Source organism: Botryllus schlosseri, chromosome 2 (assembly GCF_051294905.1).
Source record: "Botryllus schlosseri isolate E-star chromosome 2, Bs_hap1, whole genome shotgun sequence".
Classification (NCBI taxonomy): domain Eukaryota; kingdom Metazoa; phylum Chordata; class Ascidiacea; order Stolidobranchia; family Styelidae; genus Botryllus; species Botryllus schlosseri.
Genome location: NC_137237.1, coordinates 17,042,428 through 17,061,149, shown reverse-complemented (window position 1 = coordinate 17,061,149; position 18,722 = coordinate 17,042,428). Strand labels below are relative to the sequence as shown.

General features: G+C 39.3%; 2 protein-coding genes across 2 annotated transcripts; one reads left to right on the top strand and one right to left on the bottom strand.

Annotated features, from left to right (window-relative positions):
- Nucleotides 1–4,683: 4,683 nt before the first annotated feature.
- LOC145433872 (protein XRP2-like) lies at nt 4,684–8,675 on the bottom strand. Its single transcript, XM_080311127.1, has 2 exons — nt 7,060–8,675; nt 4,684–6,524 (listed from the first exon to the last, which is right to left on the bottom strand). Exon 2 carries the CDS (start codon nt 6,458–6,460, stop codon nt 5,396–5,398), a length of 1,065 nt encoding a protein of 354 aa, XP_080167253.1. The 5' UTR covers nt 6,461–6,524; nt 7,060–8,675; the 3' UTR covers nt 4,684–5,395.
- Nucleotides 8,676–9,173: 498 nt separating this feature from the next.
- LOC145433871 (trafficking protein particle complex subunit 4-like) lies at nt 9,174–10,729 on the top strand. The gene has a single exon (XM_080311126.1). It carries the CDS (start codon nt 9,978–9,980, stop codon nt 10,623–10,625), a length of 648 nt encoding a protein of 215 aa, XP_080167252.1. The 5' UTR covers nt 9,174–9,977; the 3' UTR covers nt 10,626–10,729.
- Nucleotides 10,730–18,722: the final 7,993 nt, after the last annotated feature.

Here is an 18,722-nt window from a genome sequence, read left to right as displayed (position 1 = left end):
CTCGACGCTGTCGTAAGGGGATTAAGTTTGGTGCTGAGATGGGGTTTTCACTAATGTAGAAGTTGTGACCGCCTCGGTCAGTGTGGTCCATTGGGTCAAGTCAATATTGGAAGATTCGCGTCGACCTAGAGTCAGTGGGCTAAGTGAAATGATTATTAAAAGAAGATTGGGAATTATCGCGCAGCTCTTTCAGGAATACTGCATGGAGGTCACAATCCGTTGGGTACCATCGTCGGAGAATCTCGCAGATGCACTAACGAGGGTCCCGCAACGCTGGCTAAAGAAGGTGTGTCTTGGAGTAAACCGGCGTAATGAGAACGTGATTGAACAGGTACGGGCTCTTCATAACGTACATCACCTAGGTGTGAATCGGACGCTTTTCGTAGCCAAAAGAAGCATTGGCGAAGCTGTTACTCGTGATGTTGTTCAACGAGTAATCAATCAGTGCAACATCTGTCGCAGAATTGATCCGATTCCCGTGAGATGGGAACACGGGCAGCTTTCCGTTCCCGTTGTCTGGGAGCGCCTGGCACTTGACATTACTTACGTAAACACTCGACCATACCTGAGTTTGATCGACTGCGGGCCTAGTCGATTTGCGATATGGCAGGCGGTGCGAAATGAAACGGCCGATAAAATCATCCAGATCCTTGAACAAGTCTTCTCGGAAAGAGGTGCGCCGAGTGAAATTCTGAGTGATAACGGACCTTGTTTTACTAGTCGGAAAATGCGCCAGTTTTTGAACAGTTGGGGGGTGGAACATGTGTTCAGCTGCGCCTACCGGCATTCTGGAAATGATATTGGGGAGCGGAATCACAGAACTATCAAAAGAATGGCCGCGAGATCTGGAGGTAGTGTTGAACGAATGGTGTATTGGTACAATCACACTCCGAATTCGGAGGATATTGTACCTGCGGATAAGGTGTTTCGCTATGAATCTGGTTTGCCATCTTCAATGATCTGCGCAAGCAGAAAGAGATTGGACCGACAAAATAGTTACAACCCATACCGAGTCGGTGATGTAGTGTTCGTGAAGCCACCAAATGCTCGATGTACTACTCAATGGAATAGAGGTGTCGTTACCAGGGTTGTCGCCGACGTGGTGGTCGAGGTTGACGGGATGAATCGACATCTTTCTGACGTTAGACTCGCCGTCGGGGATCTACCTAACCCACCAGGAAGTGTTACGACGCGCGAAATCGACTTGAATTGTAGCAGAGAAGATGATGCCATTGATACGGAAAACAGCGGTAACTCGGGTGAAGCTAATGACCCAGTCGGTACGGAAGAGAATATCACCGATGGGAATAACTCAGCTGATCTGGATCAACCTGGTGATGACAATGTCGACCGTGATATTGAGAGAAATAACTCTGACCATTCGCGACCAAATCGGGATCGAGCGCCGCCACAATGGTTGGCTGACTTTTATGTAGGCTAGATGTTGAGTGTATATCTGTACTAAAAGTAAGTGATTTTTTACATTTTGATTTGCTCGCGCGTAAATGCTTATGCCTTGTGATGATTGCATATACCTTGCAAGTTTTAGCCTCCAAGTACGAATTCTGTATGCTACAAATTCCAGTTATCACCGCTTCGTCCATCGTTTGAGGCACACCTACACCGCAGTTTTTCGTTTTTTGTACGCCAGTATGTTTTAGTTGTGGGATCCACTTTGTGTGCTTCTAATAGCAAACGACTCGTGTTAATTTATTCAGAATTAGCCCATTGGCCAGACTTAGTCTTATATAGGCTACACTGCGGGGTTACACTCAAAAGCTTTGAATTTGGGTCAGTGATCAAATAGATCACGGGGGTAGGAAGACCAAATGACTCCCCGTCCCCGTCAATAGATCACAGGCATATATCGAAATTTAACTTTCAATTTGATGTATCGATATGTGTACACTGCGTATTAGTTTGTTTTTGTTTCCACATTTATCACGTTGACTTGGCTTCCCGTGCGATCTTCAGACCAAGGGGAAGTTTGCCGTTTCATGTATACACTGTTTTAGAATTGTTCACCTGATTTTCACGTTTGAAGTTACATCGTTGCGTTATGTGCTGGTTTCCCGTGTGATCTTTAGATCAAGAGGAAGTGTGATTGTGATTAACGTAATGATTATGTGTGTGCTCCCGACGCTCCTGTCACGCGATCGACAGAGCGGGCTCGAAGGCGAGACGACTGGTTGTGCGGTTTTTACTGAAACGTTTTAAATACATTGAACTATATTACAATAACCACGTGGTCAAGTGGTCACTGCTGATTGTCCGTTTGGACCACTGAGCTATGTAAACCATCTAGCAACCATCTACCATCTCTAAACCATCCATCAACAACGGCGCATGGATTTCGATCGAATAATTCGGTAAACATGCATAACGGTTATAAACATGAGGAGATAAGGTGGAATATTGTTGGGGAGATGCAGAAATCCCTGGGCAGATGTATTCAACATCCGTCACATGCCACCTGATTTTGTCCCTTATCATTTTATATTATCTTCTCATTTTGTCGCTTATCACTTTATATTATCTTCTCATTTTATATTATCTTCATTCAGTGTGCAACTGCTGTGCATGCCTCCAATTACATCGTCTACGCCTAGGTACGAGTCTGATCTCAAAGACTACTTCAAGTCGTTTCGGCACCTTCCTGTCTTTCATTGTATCGCAGTCTTGTGATTTTTTAAATGATAAAATTTTGTGAATAAGCTTGAACTTGAAACTTTTCATGGTGCGATATATGTTGTGAGTATATTTTAAAATTATTGAGCTCGCGTCTCCCGATAAATAAACATGAAAACAGGTCTAAGTAAAAATGCGCATAATCGAATCTAACTGTGTTTGTTGACCGGCCACCCGACAGTCGACGAGCATGTCCACATTCAAGTCGAAATACAAGCAATTAGTAATTGCTTGTATTTCGACTTGAATGTGGACATGCTACTAAATAAATACAGTCCATACTCAAGATTACCGGACCACGACTGACCTATCGATCTTGCTTCCCATGACATGCCGCCCTATTTCTTGTCGCATTCTTCTTCTATACTATCTTCTTTACTTTCATTCAGTGTGCATGCCTCCTCTTTACATCGCCTAGGCCAAGGTGGGTGTCAGATTCCATAGACTACTCCTTGTCGCTTCGACATCTTCCTGTCTTTTCATTGTATCGCATTTTTGTGGTGTATTGAACTGATAAAATTGCTAATAAACCAATGATGATGATGATGCCGGCGGTTGCCGGACAATTCGGCACCGGCTGTTCCGCGCCACAAAGACACGTCAATGCAGATAAAGTTCCAGCAACGATATACACAAATAGCTACTTTGATCAGAACTGCACAAATGAAGAAGCGTATTTCGTCTGACCACCCTCACTCGAAAGAGGCGATATGCTTCAGTTCTCTTTCATCCGCCACGGCATTGCAGGTGGGACCATCGACCATGACCTTTCCGGATTACCGACGACTCGCCAGAGACATAACTGACGGACTGAATTTAACTCATCAGAAGAATTTTTCCGATGTCGTGTCACTGGACTGATTCGGCTGTTGTCTTATCTTCCACAAACATGACGAAAGCTAACTGGAAGAATTCCAGAGTAAAAGTAGTAAACGTTGCTACTTAAGGTAGCAGCAACGCTGTCACTTTACTCAATAACAAGTAGTTTGTATCAACATCCAAGACATGTCAAAAGCTACTTCAAAAGACAGATATGGTCGATGGTCAACATATTTCAAACTTCTCCAACAACTTCTTTCAAAATCGGAAGATATTTCTATCCGCAAATAATGGCACTAGAAATACACAGAATGATCTTCGTAGGCGGCCCGTGTTCAAGTCCCGCCGCCGGAGGTTATTCTGGGCTCCTCGTTCCCGACATCGCTGCCCAATAAAAAAGGATCCGATAAAGAAAGAAATGGGCAAGAAATAGCGACGAAGAAGGATTACCATCGGAGAAGACTGACACCGGGCAGTAGGCCGACGTAGATGCCAGTCTAAGAGTCCACAAATGGTCGTTCGGCATCCTCGACTCTGTTCATTACATCGCATTGTATGTATTGTAAATCGTGTTGTACATTGTGTGTGTCTTGGACAGATGAAAATATAATCTGACGAATATTGGAATCAAATTGTGAAAAGTAAGTAGTTAGCTTAAAAACTACTCAAGTTGATATATCTACATGAGTACTGCAATACCGTATAGCATTATCGCCTAGCATGTAGCTGCACGGCTAATCTCTAGACAGGCACCATTACAAGATGTGCTCAAACGTAAGTCATTACTTACAACCCGGCAATATATAAAATAGACCCTAACCTTGCATGGTTTTAGCACGAGAACGGCATATTAACTTGATAGACAGTAAATTAACAACAGGGAGGTAGACTACTTGCAAGTGTATAATAGGTTAGCAGTAGTTCCCAATATGGGCGATTTTGAGAGATGAGGTAAAAATCTGTTGAAGTAGTATACACACAAGACTACTTGATGAAGTGGATACAGCCGACTTGAATATTACGAAGAAGTAGAGGGGCAAAGTTACTGATGACCTACTGTAGATGCCCTTCAATTAGACGTTGTAGTGGCCAAGGTGAGAGTTCGATTGATAGACTATTACAAGTCGTTACTACATTCTACACCTTCCTACTTTTTCATTATATAACAATCTTGAGCCGTTTAGAATTGATGGTATTATTAGTAAATTGAATAGAATTAGTGATATTGTCACAACAACCGCACAATATACCACCTACTTCACATTTGCATGAAAGCGAGTAGACTAGATGCCCAATACATGTGAATATTTTTTTGCATACTTCCGTACCTTTGGTCATATAAGACACAATTTCACTCTACTTGACAAAATTCATCCGACGACAATGCCAGCTACGCATACCACTTCGCTGCAATGCACTGGTTGCCAGTGTACAAATCTACATATAGATTGCTATCAATGAATCCTGAAGTGAACAACAATTTTCATAATTTTATCAACTGTTAGGTCACAATTGCACAAATATTATTTGTAGGCTGATACATAGCCTATTCTATGAAAACGTTACGATTTGATATAAGGTTAAAAAATATAGTTCATATTAATTGGTAAATTGTACTAGAACAAGGTTAGATAATAAGAAACCATCATTTTGTCTACTTTTCATGGATAAGAATCTTTTTCAGCAATGCGTCGAGCGCCGGACCATCTTTGCAACAGTGAGATTATAACTATCTGATTTGAATTCGACGAGTTACAGAAACATTGCAGTAAAATAAAAAATAGCAACGATGCTGAGGTTGAGTGTTAAAATCATGTATCCTGTTGTGTTTACTATGTCCTGTAATGTACCTCAACGCATCAGGAAACAAAAGACAAAGTCACAATAATCACATCTGCATATCTACACCGGAGTAAAACAGTTCGATCAGTTGCCACGAAGAAGTTACAAACACGAGGGCATCCCCGTTTGACGACGCGATAATCTCACGGCATTTTTCAGTACAGTCTTCGCCGTTCACCTCTACGCCCACCACAGTTCCGCGTTTCGCAGCTTCGTAGTACTGTGACTGAGACGTCTTGTCAAACATTTCCGACACTCGCTCTTCGGGTAAAGTTGTCTGTTTCGAACGAATCACAATAACGGCTTCTCTTTGTATCTGTCTTGTTATATCCAAAACTGTGTTGGTCAATTCGTTTTGGTCGAAGAACATTACAAGGCAAGATTCCTCCGATAATCGTCCTCGATTTCCAGCGACCATCGGTACCACGCTACTTTCGCAGCTGCCATTGAGCATTAGATTTTTGGGTAGATGTGTTTTATTTAACCCTGTGTCTTCACTGTTCTCGTCTTCGCCTTCCATACTCCAAACGAATACATCTTCAACCTTTGTGTCTTCCGCCATTAACTTCCAATTCGGACCTTGATCTGGATTCGGAGTGAAGTCGTACACTTTATCCCAGCTGTTGTTCATGAGTTCTAGGCCGGATTCTTGAAATTGCGTGGAAAGGCCGGAGTAGCTCAGCTGGTAGCAGCCAAACTGCATTTTGTACGAGGCTTCGATGATAGGCTGGGTGGTGCAGAAGAGGAATATGTCGGTTTTTGAGCAATCCCGAGTACGTAACTGTTGGCACGCGCACAGCACCTTGCAGCCTTTGCAGTTGCGCAAAAACAGAGATCCTTTGACTGGGCCTGTGATCAGATGGCAATCCGTGCAATTATCCATATTGATCGCAGCCGTGTGGTCAAGGAGATAGATTTTGCAATTAGTTAAATTCTGGATTAGAAATTGCTGCCCGTTGATCGAACCGGGTAATCGAACTAGCGTGCGGTCTTGAAAATCCTCCATCAGAAAGTCTTCTACCCGTATATCCTTCCTCTTGTCCCAGCTATAAACTTTTTTCTCCGTTTCATCGGTCTCAGATGAAGCGCTACGTGCAAACAGGCATCCCATATCGAACAGTCTTCTATTGGTAGTTAGTAACAATGTTCGCAAGTCTGTGGATAAGGAGAAATGCCTGAAAAAGGAAGTTGATCATGGCAGCATTTTATAAGAATCATGCAGTATTTAATTTTGTCTCGATTTTCTGGTCAGCTTTGTAATTATAATCAGATATTATAGAAGGTCCCGATTACCAGAAGCCAGTCAACTAGGTATTCGAGAATCTTGGAGAAGATTCATGTAAAAATATCAATACTTATAAGTAGGGCATTTTTTCACCTATAAAACGGAATATTTTGACCTAAAAATCAAAAATTTGACATTATTTGACTTTAAAAAACTTAGTTTTGACCAAATTTTGACCTAACATATGCAAATTAGGTATTCTCCTATATAATGTTAGAATTTTACTTCTTATCTTCATTTGACAAATTTTTACATGAAAAAAATATATTTGAACGAAATCCAGCCCCAGGAAGAATTCCATTAGTTTAATCACGTATTACGATAAAAGTAATTACAATACGTATTATGGTAGAAATAGTTACAATTTGCTGTTGTACAATGAAAAATACTTTCCGATATTCTCGGGTAGAAAGTTCTGAACTTACCAAGTTCCTTGCCAAGAATAGAGAAAGAAAGTTCAACAGCAGCAGTTCTTGGTGACAACTTCTGAAGTTTGTGCGTATACTACTTGTGACACACCGTGTTGCTTCATTCTGACAATGCTGTCTACATCACAATTTTTCATCATGCACTTCTTGATATAAGAACTATTCAATGCCCACGCAGTCTTGCTTCAGATGGGATATTGCGGTACGTTGGAAATAACACCATGCCAACCTATTTGTTTCATTTGAATGTTTATGATTCACAATGAATAGTATATTCATATTGAAATGAACCCGAATATTTCGGCTGACACTCGTCAGGGGTAATCATCAGCAACTAGTAGAGAATTCAAAATGAGCAGAGAACGGGCCGTCTACAACGGTAGGCCTATAAAGTAGGCTACAAGTGTAAAATGTCAAATGATAAGTTCACCGACAGTGCAAAATCTACGATACAAACCAAATACAGGTTGCAAAACAATTTTGACTTTGTCAACAATTTTGAAATTTTTTGACCTAACGCTAAAATTTTGACTTTTTTGACATGTAAAAAAAATCGCCCTACTTATAAACAATGCTCAACCATCCATCCTCTCAAATGATTCAAAGTATCAATCAGAGGCCGCCTTTACACATTGATTTTACATGAATAGTGTCTTTATATGATTTATCTACTTTCAATATCGACTCGATCATTGTTTTATGCTTCTGTCAGCATTTTGTGACCATGTATGATGTGCACACCTCCTGTCAATGATTGAAGTGAAAACGGTATTGGTATATAATATTTTTAATGTCGTTAGTCATACTGTAATTGCGAATTTACGAATTGATAATTTTCTTCACAGACAATAAGACATCATTCTGTCTTACCTGACTAGATTGCAATATTTGAAAACTCTACAAATATTTCAGTCAATTTCCAGTATATTTTCTGGAAACAAGAATGCCATAGTGCAGTGGTTCTCAAACTGGGGGGCGTAAAAGCAACTGAAGGGGGCCCGAAGCTGCGGTCAACTGGAAATTTTTTTTGCGCTCGGCGCGATTTGCCTCTAATTCATCGTTTTTGCTTTGTGTATAGTCTAAATTCTCTCATTAACGGTCCCGGATTGCTAGCATTCTGGTTGCATTTTGTGATGATAATAAGGGGGGCGTGTCGCAAAAAGTTTGAGAACCACTGCCATAGTGGAATAGCAACCATAGCATCTTTGTGCAGTTTTTTAATCAACAGATACCATAGGAAATGCCATGCACCCACATAGTTAATCATATATTACCAATACATAGGAGCACTAGTTAATGGGCTGAGACAGAGATACTTGTAAATATAATTATACCAAATCATCTGCAGTGGATAAGCTAAAAGGGAACATTTCAAGAATATTGTATCGAAGAATATCGAACAGTACGGTATGATTTCCCGATTATTAATTGAAATAGAACGAGATTGCATCGATGTCAAGCAATGACATCTGCTTCTGTAGCTCATGTCACGGGAATCCCGATACTAATGAATATAGATTGGAAACAAAATCTTGCATAAAATTTTAGCAGCAGCACATATTATTTCCTATGGCTGTAAAAGCTCGACGAAGACAGATGATGATCACCTCGAGTCCTCGACCTCGTCTAACATTACTTAAATGAAATTCCGACTATACTATAGCGTTATTACGTCACCATGGCATCAATGGCGATAGGGCTGAGTAATCACAGCTGATAAATTCTTCAGTTTATACAGTTCAGTGTTTAGAATCCGTAATCTGATCTTTTTTTGGATTTCAGGCTTAAAAAAAAACTATTGCAATATAAAAATAGTTTTGGAATCAAGTGGGAACATCGACAAAATCAACAAAAAAATCAAATAGGTGCAGTGAACAAATAAAACGAAATGATAGTGGCATATTGTATCGGTAGACATGTCAGTAACTTCGTATGATGTCTCAATCTCGATAAATATAGGCTGGGCCGGGAAATAATATTATATCTGATAGACTCGGCTGCGTGACACGCAACCTAATAGATAGGCCTAGTTCTATAAAAATTGTCATAGTTTTCTAACCAGCTGTACCGTTGTTAGCAGTCTGTCGAAGCTAGAAATAGATTCGTCGTTATTTTCGTTTTTCGGTGGGTATGAATTGGCGATGTCAGGCACAGAATACAATACGGATGTGTCTGGGAGTTTTGCTAAATAAAAGGGTTTGATTGGATTGGATTAGGCTTAGACGTTATAGGTTAGCGTCAGCGATTGATTGGATTGACCGTAGTTTGGAGTTGTGGTGTATAATAGGTGTTAATCATGGCCAGGAGAGGGTGCAATCAAGTTTCCTTTCCGTAATTAGTTGCGTATGATGTGCGCATGCGCCAGCCAAGGTTATGTGTTAGATTGGGACATTCGGTGGAGTTTCATTTTGGTTTATTGTTTTTAAGGTTTGAGAGGGACTAGGCGTCTTGCTCGACCTCAAACAAACCATCTATAATCTAATTCAGCCCCCAACTTACACCCTGTTTCACTATAAGCGTGGACATATCCCATCTAAGAGCCTAAAACCGCCCCTTACCTCGGAGGTTAATGTTAACTAAACCCTTTGACACGGTATATGAATGTGACAACGCCATACTATTATATATGATTACATTTTACATCAATAATCCATATGCACGCTTCATTTTTTGCAAGCGACTAAGAGAAGCCAAATGTCATTTATAGCAATATCGCCGCAGTGATTGCACGCTTCATGTCATTGATAGTATAACCACCATCACCATCATTTTTCAAGTTGATGCTTTATGTCAAGGTTTATGTTACAATAATAATTTTCATTGTAGGCCTACTTTAATTTTCTGTCCAATGTCTGATGTCTTTGGCTACACTCTAGGTGCGGAAAAAAAATTGATACAGTGATTTCAAGGACATCATGACAGTCTTCGGAATTTTTGTCATCAACAAAGCAGGAGGACTGATCTTTCAGTATGACCATTACAAACCAAACTTTGAAATGGAGAAGACGCTCAGCTATCCATTAGAGCTGAAGTTGGAAGAGCAGTCAGAAGGTATCACCGTTATATTTGGCCAAAGGGATGGAATCAGAGTTGGTCATATTATCCTCGCAATCAATGGCAAACCTGTTCAGGGAGGCAGAATCGATGGGGTATCAGCCATGGACATCCTAAAAAACGAAAAAGAATTCCCGCTCAGTATAAAGTTTGGACGACGTAAACTATCATCGAACCAAAAAATAATGCTCGCCAGTATGTTCCACTCATTGTACGCGATCAGCGTGCAGTTGTCACCAAACAGCACGAGTTCAGGAATACAGAAATTGGAGACAGATGCTTTCACGCTGCATTGCAAGCAAACTCTAACAGGAGTGAAGTTTGTTGTCATTGCTGACAACAAGCAGCTAGGTGTAGACTCTCTGCTGAATAAACTGTATCGTATATATGCGGACTATGCTTTGAAAAATCCGTTCTACTCCCTAGAAATGCCTATCAGAGCTGAATTATTTGATTCGCATGTGATAGCTGCTGTTGAGAAAACTCAGAAAACGGGATCGGCCACTTGAAATCGTTTTTTGCTTGCAACAGCGCAATTGTTGAAGATTCGGCAGTGATGATTTCAACCGTCGTGCACTAACACGAAGTAAAATACATGTTCACTTTCATTTTATTCTGTTTGCGATTTCATCCAAGGAAATTAGCTTAGCAGATTATGTCTTTGCTGGGATGGTGTTCGAACTACTCAGTAATCTTATCAAACACTTGTCATGTGCATCATATTGGTGCTGTAGAGATTTACTCTAGCCTATACACATAGTGACATAGATAATTGTGTTCCAAGAGTGGTCAAAACTGGACGAAAACTTTATGCTATGTCCGTCAGTCCACAGCTGTATTGCTGAATGATTGGTGATAGTGATCATTCTGGTCATAAACTATGCAAATTCATCAATAAAATTCGTTCTGCTCAACAATATTTCACTAGCTATAATTTGGCTTGCTTTGTTATGGATGATCAATGACCAATTGACCATAGGTGAACTAGTGGACCAGGGCAATATCTGTTTTTGTCAATGTTTTGTGTCTGTGTGAGATAAGTCGGGGTTTGGGTGCTGGCATTGTCATAATTGAAGGATTCTGACAAATGACCTGAAACTTCAATGAAAATTGAATTTAGGGGATTGCCCCCCATTTTCCAGCCGGAAACCCCCAGTTTCTGCGCTCGAGGGGGTAAAATTGCATATCTCGGCAACCGCTGGTCGTAGAGTCATGATATATAGCTCAAAAGCTGCAGAAACATGTTTATATAAGTCCTAAGAAGATAGTTTTCTCTATAGTGAACATGAAACTAGTTTCAACCGAAAAAGAGTGAAAAAATTGCGGGTAAACGGCGGGAATAACTACGTACTCAGATGTGTTACGGCTGCGGGAGCCCATCCTGGTGACGTTAGGTACCAGTCGTTTGCAACCGAGGTGAATACAAGGTTGCGATAAGAAGATCCTTGTCCAACAGGGATACTCGGCGGGGGGGCCGTCAGTGGGACGGGGACGCTGACGACGCCCGATTGGTTGATCTAGCTAGAATATGGCTGTGGAAGGAGACCCTGAGTGGTCGTCGGACCCCCTTGATTGTGGCCTCCCAGCCCGTTGCGACTGTATTAGTCCTTGAACGAAGCGTAAAGGTATGCGCAAGCAGGGCCGTAACAGCACTTCGTCAGGCCCCCCCCAAAACTTTGGTCTTGGGCCCCCATAGGGTTATAGACCGAACTTCTGGGGGGCTTATTCACCCCCCTCCGGCGGTGCACTGTTTACCGCTATTCATTGGGAGTCTGTTTAGTGGATAAGCTTTAGTCGCCTAAGCGTGCGGGGCGCGAAAAATTTCTAGAATTCATGATTTCATCGTTTAGTACAGGGCTGGCCAACCTTTTTGGCCAAAGGGCCACATTCGATTGACGAACTATTGCGCGGGCCATTAGCCGCGCGAAGCGCGAAAATTGTTCGAAGTTCATACGTCAATAATATTGTCACTTGACTATATTGCGGGCCTGCTGTATATTGCTGGGCGCAGTTTGCAAGGACTGGACTATTCGTCGCCTGGACATATCGATATCGAAAGCTTCGACCAACATGCATCAATCAGTTTGTGTCGTCGACGGCGCCGATATGCCTATTTCTCTAAAATGTGCGCATTTTCCTCTTAATTTACTGATGATATTTAAATGCAGACCTTTCGGCCCATGAAATCGCGTAGAGCGCGACGAAAATTTTCATGTCTAATAAATGTCCTCCAACAATCGACCAACGAAATAATCTTGTGTCCCTTCGAGCTCCCGCAATTGGGGGTTTGGGTACAGAAGTTACGGCCCTGGTAGATCATAGGCTAAAACTCGGTGTATATTATGATCGTCCGCTGCTCCATTCGCGTCGCGAAACACGATGATCAAAACCACGCATCCGCTGTGTGATTGGGATTTTAGTTTCACTATTGTGGGGAAAAATATAATCATTCTGGGTCAGCTTCAAACAGTTCATTGGTGAATGGGGTACTACAGTGAAGTGGAGAAAGATTTGTTTAATATGCATGATGTACAATGCACATTGTATGTCTTGTACCAACCAACTGAAGTTGCGATCTCAGAATATTCAATCCAATGATGCAATCAATTCATGTGACTCCTACATCATATACAATGATTTCCTGGGCGGACATTTTAAACCGACTCCAAAGATTAATGCGCTCCGCTAAACCCATACGATCCCATACGATTCGTTGCGGTGGTTCAGATACCTCCGCCAGAAGTTGCTAATAATTTGCAATTATGGCTATTAGTATCTTACAATAATACGACTCGCCCAAGTACAATAAATCTATACCCCAATTACACTTCATTCCGAGTCTATTATACACCCCTTTCAACGACATACGACATGACCCTGCCGGAATACTTGGTTACTTCAGCATTACCTTCCAGTTATTATATGCTCGAAATTATTTTAGTTGCTACTAGCCGTAGGTTGTCATAGCCAGTGGAAAAGCCGCCGTTTCTCCCTCTCGTTTTTGACTTGAACATGCTGACTCCATACGTGCCATTACGTCTCATCAGAGTCGGATGAAAAGCTTTACGTAGCCTACGTATAATTAGATAATATGAGTATATTTTTAGCGATTAATGTAACAAATATAACTAAACTAAACATCAATTCTAAAATTTTCTAAATAGCTTTGCGACCCACCTCAAATGCTCCTGTGGCCCACGGGTGGGCCATGGCCCACCCTGTGAGAACCCCTGAATTAGACTCAATCTGATACATTTGGCGTTCTTTCATTTTCACAAAGTTCACAATCGGTGCAATCCATTTTGTATTATGTTACTAATTTCGGAAATCACCACGCGGGCCACTCAAAACCTTCTCGCGGGCCACATGTGGCCCGCGGGCCACGGGTTGGCCGGCCCTGGTTTAGTATGATCAGGAATTGCATATAATGTTATCAATTTTTTTTCTTCTCTGCTCACGTAATCAGATTTGCCGGTAGAGCTGAGTGAGGTGTGTTTGAAAAGGTAGGACCACTCAATAACAATTAAACATCTTCGGGGGTATATTCGTTGGCAGGAACGAAACAGCACCTCGTCAGGCCCCAAAATACGTGGGTATTGGGCTCCCATAGGGTGATAACACGACCCCCCCCCGATCACGTTGGTCGCGTTTGTCACGAAATTATCTGTACTGTATTGTGAGCCAGCGCGAGGCGCGAAAATTTTCGATAATTTATGATAAAATCGGTCAATCAGATGGGCGATTGCATATATATTAAGTAGTATAATACACGGTAACGGGACGCGCCCCAATCAACGTCGAGTATTTGATCACGTGACATCTGTTAGCCAATCAGAACGCAGAACAATGTGGGTGTGGTTTCAATACGAGAGAGGTTTTGGTTGTGCGAGAGATGGCATAGTTCCAGTCCAGTAACGCTGAGATATGTTTACGTCATGTTTGCGTAAGTTGATTACCTTCATTATGATTGCGTATTGCAGCATATTCATGATTACGTCATATGCGTAGTTGATTACTTTAGTTATTACGAGAGCGGCTTTGCTTAGTTCCAGTAATGCTCAGATATGATTACGTCATGATTGCGTCTAGTTCCAGTCCAATAACACTGAGAAATACGTTAATATGATTGTGTAGTTGAAGCATGTTCATGATTACGTCATATGCGTAGTTGATTACTTTAGTAACGCTGAGATATGATTACGTCAATATTGCGTTGATTGCCTTTGCAGTTGAAGCAAGTGCAAGGCAATATATATAACGTATAATATTTATTACATGATTATTCGCTACACGCTGTAGATGGAATATGTCAAAGATTACTGCTAATGATATATACGTCATAATGGATCGAATTGACCTGATGAACTGGTATATTTACGTCATTATGATTGTGTAGTTGAAGCATGTTCAGTAATGATTACGTCATATGCGATTACTTTAGTAACGCTGAGATATGATTACGTCAATATTGCGTTGATCGCCTTTGTTATTGCAGTTGAAGCAAGTGCAAGGCAATATATAACGTGTAATATTTATTACATGATTATTCGCTGTACGCTGTAGATTGAATATGTGTAATAATATAAAAATTGGCAAAAATTGTGAATATCTAATCATTGTGAAAATAGCAATTATCTCATGTTGTTGATGAAAATGATCAGCTTACGTTGTTATAAGCTCCAAAGCATGATTTAAATATTTTTTAAATATTCCATTTTTTAAAATAATATTACTTTGGTTCTAACTTTGGAATAATAATTATTGATAATATTTTCATTATTCATTGAAATCATTGTAGCTTATAATGGTGTACATCTTTTAAATATTATTGTAATGATTTCAATTAATACCGAAAAAATATTATCAATAATTATTATTCCAAAGTTAGAACCAAAGTAATATTTTTTCTGAAATGGAATATTTAAAAAATATTTAAATCATGCTTTGGAGCTTATAACAGCGTAAGCTGATTATTTTCATCAACTACACGAGATAATTGCTAATTTCACAATGATAACATATTCAGTAATAATATAAAAAATGGCTAATATTGTGAATATCGAATCATTGTGAAATTAGCAATTATTTCATGTTGTTGATGAAAATGATCAGCTTACGTTATTATAAGCACCAAAGCATGATTTAAATATTTTCAAATATTCCACTTTTTAAATATTATTACTTTGGTTCTAACTTTGAAACAACAATTATTAATAATATTTTTTCATCATTCATTGAAATCATTGTAGCTTATAACGGGTGAACTGAACATCTTTTTAATAATATTGTTGCTTTGTGAATATCTTATTGATTTTTAGTTAAATTATCGATTATCTTGTATAGTTGATAAAGTAGTTGTACAAAACACGTTCACTGTTATAATCTACATGATTTCAATGATTATTAAAAATAATTTTAATAATAAATCTAGCAAAGTAATAATATAGAAAATTGGCTAATATTGTGAATATCTTATCATTGTGAAATTAGCAATTATCTCGTGTTGTTGATGAAAATAATCATCTTACGTTGTATTAGGATTTATTTTACAAAACCGTAGTGTAAAGGTCTTTAGTACTTTGGAAAAAGTAGTTTCTATCTACTTTACTAAATTTGATGTAAAGTGTTCGGCGATTTAAAAAATTGGTATTTATTTTACAAAATTCCCAGTATAAACGTTTTTACAAAATCGACTTGAGTAAGTACTGTCACTAGGCAAACCCTAGCAGAGTGTACTCTGATAAATGTAGTAGTAGTAATCGATTATCGCGAAATAAATAGATAACATACAATATGTGCGTTGCTACGATGTCTCATAAATACTTTCATTTAATGTATACAAGTAGGTTATTTATACGTTAAGTCAAGAATAAAAAAATTAACGCTGTCTCCATAGAAAGATATGTAAATATACTAGAACGGTTACATCTGGACGCCTGCAAGTAAGAACGTAAGCTGATCATTTTCGTCAACAACATGAGATAATTGCTAATTTCACAATTATTGGATATTCACAATATAAGCCAATTTCTATATTATTACTGAATATCTTATCATTGTGAGGTTTATTCAACTCTCATTAATTCAGGATTCTAGAACTACTGAAGTCTCATGGATTTATAAAATACCGTGCTTTGCAAACAATGTAAAAAATAATAGAAGCGAAGTTAGCTTGGTTCCCTAGGGACATATATGCCTTTGTCAGGAATGTTCATCCAACGATTAGGTAATTGAATACGCGCGATTATCAATGCGTCTTGAAAAGCTAGTGGACGGAAGTGAATACCCTAGACAAGTGCGAACCTGTATATATTGCAGCATATTAAAGATAGCTTGTGCAATAGCCCTAAATACAACAAGATGCGGAGAGCTGATATCGCAATAGGTGCGCGGTATTCGACAATAACAAAACGCAATTGTTCGAACTTAGTGGATCCCATACCGCATTGTTAGCTCTAAATACTTAACCGTTGAAAAATCTATTCCCCAATGAGTTAGACAGCAATGCGTTAGTCGTAGCGATTCAATCGTGTGCTCCATAATAACAAAAACACAAATGACTTAGTGGATATCACTGCTAGCTCTAAATACCAGTTGCATAGCTGAGGCTAAATGCCGTAAATAACTACTGAGTTGGCCGAGTGGTGATTTACTCGCTCGGAAATCGTCACTTCTTGCACTTTACTAAAAATTTGCTGCTACTAAAATGTTAAAATGTACTTTTTTCAATGGCCTTGATGAGCAGCGTCAGTTTCATCTATATCCTATCATGCATTTTCGCACAGCAGAATGACTTATCGCATCGTAAAATAGCAAAAATAGGCTACATCGAGAATCTGCAGATTCTCACTGCGAAATATTTGAGTTTTACGAATTATCCTTCAAAGTGAGCTTACATATTGGATATCATCCAAACCCTCTCGATATCGAAATAATTGATTATTGGGAGTACTCGAGTATAGGTTTCGCCTGTCTGGGCTATACTTAATCAAGTGATTATCTGTTTAGACTAGAGTTTTCAGTTATCAGACAAATAATACCTTCAATACTTACTTTTTTTAGTCACTCGGAAATCAGCACATCATGTACTTTGGAAGAAACTTACTGGTAATAGAATGTTGAAATGTACTTTTCCATTGGGCTTGATGAGCGGGCCCAGTTTCATCTATATCCTACCATGCATTTTCGCACTTCAGAGTGACTTATCACAATGAAAAATAGCGGAGTCTCACTATACGATAATTGAGTTTTACAAATTACCCTTCGAAGTGAACCTACATGTTGGGTATTATCCAAAACCTTGTAGAATGTCGCTCCGAGCGACAAATCCTTTGAATTAAGGTGGAAGCAGCTATTTCCGACTAAGTAAAATGTTAGTATTCTAGGTCTATTTCTGCTTAATTCTGAAACTATAATGGATTTGAAGCAGTACAATATCATAAACACTTGAGAGTATTTGGTACATGTACACTAAAAACTTACTTGAGTATACTCTGAAGAAGTCAACATTTACTTGTTTAGCCGCTCGGAAATCATCACTTCTTGTACTTTACTAGAAATTCACTGCTGATGAATGAGTAATCGACTTTATTCAATATTCTCGTACTACGAAACTGAAGAATGAATAGAGGCGTTTTCGAACTATAGAATGATATAGTCTCTACAAAATGTTTTTGATATCAAAATAACTTTTTTACATGAATGGTCACGTATCTTAATATTCAAATAACCCAACACAGAACTAGTATTACAAGAATATCATAGTTCTTGTACCAAAGTTGTTTGTGCACAATATATGTTTAAGGTAAGTCCTACACATTCATGATTTCGTCCGAGTTTGTATTTTAGAAAATAATATACCGACATCGCGACATCTTTCAAAAACAAAACCATGATCACTGCTTGAGAGACCTATCAATGTCATCACAGTAATCTTGTAACTTCCACAAAAGAGTAGATATGTATTTGACTTTCGTTCCACAAAGCTAACGCGCAAACAATTTACTTTACTAACGAGAAGTATCGAGTTATCGAATGATTTTCCCTTACATCAAAACAAATAGAATGTAGATTGTAGAACTATATTTCTAACGTTCCTAACCCTTTGCACACCGCAGTTGTAAATCACACAAGCAACAAGTTTCGAGAAACGAGTTATTGAATAACGTGAAAGTGTTTTTCCAGTGTCAAGTCGTTATGTTGATTAAAGCATATAATGTAATACCATGAAGTGAGACTTCGAAACTATCGTCAGTTCTCCATGAGCAAATATCGTGTTCTACAAGTGTTAAGATATTGTATTATGTAGCTAGTAATTAGTGCACGTAATCTCGGGATCGAACCAACGTGTGTTAACTTGCGTTATTATGTACCTAGTAATTGGTGCGAGTAATGCCGCAACTGCTGTTGTTCAATGCATTTACCATGTTCGTAGCAAGCATCTTAATAAGGATAGACAGCGCCAAGCAAATAATGTAAGTATGTATGTATGAATGATTGGTCTAATGGTGCTTAACGACAGAAACTGGTCTTCTATTCTATATTCCGAAATAATCAAGTTGGTGGTTTACCAACACCTCGCCTCATAGAAACTTGGTAGAATCACT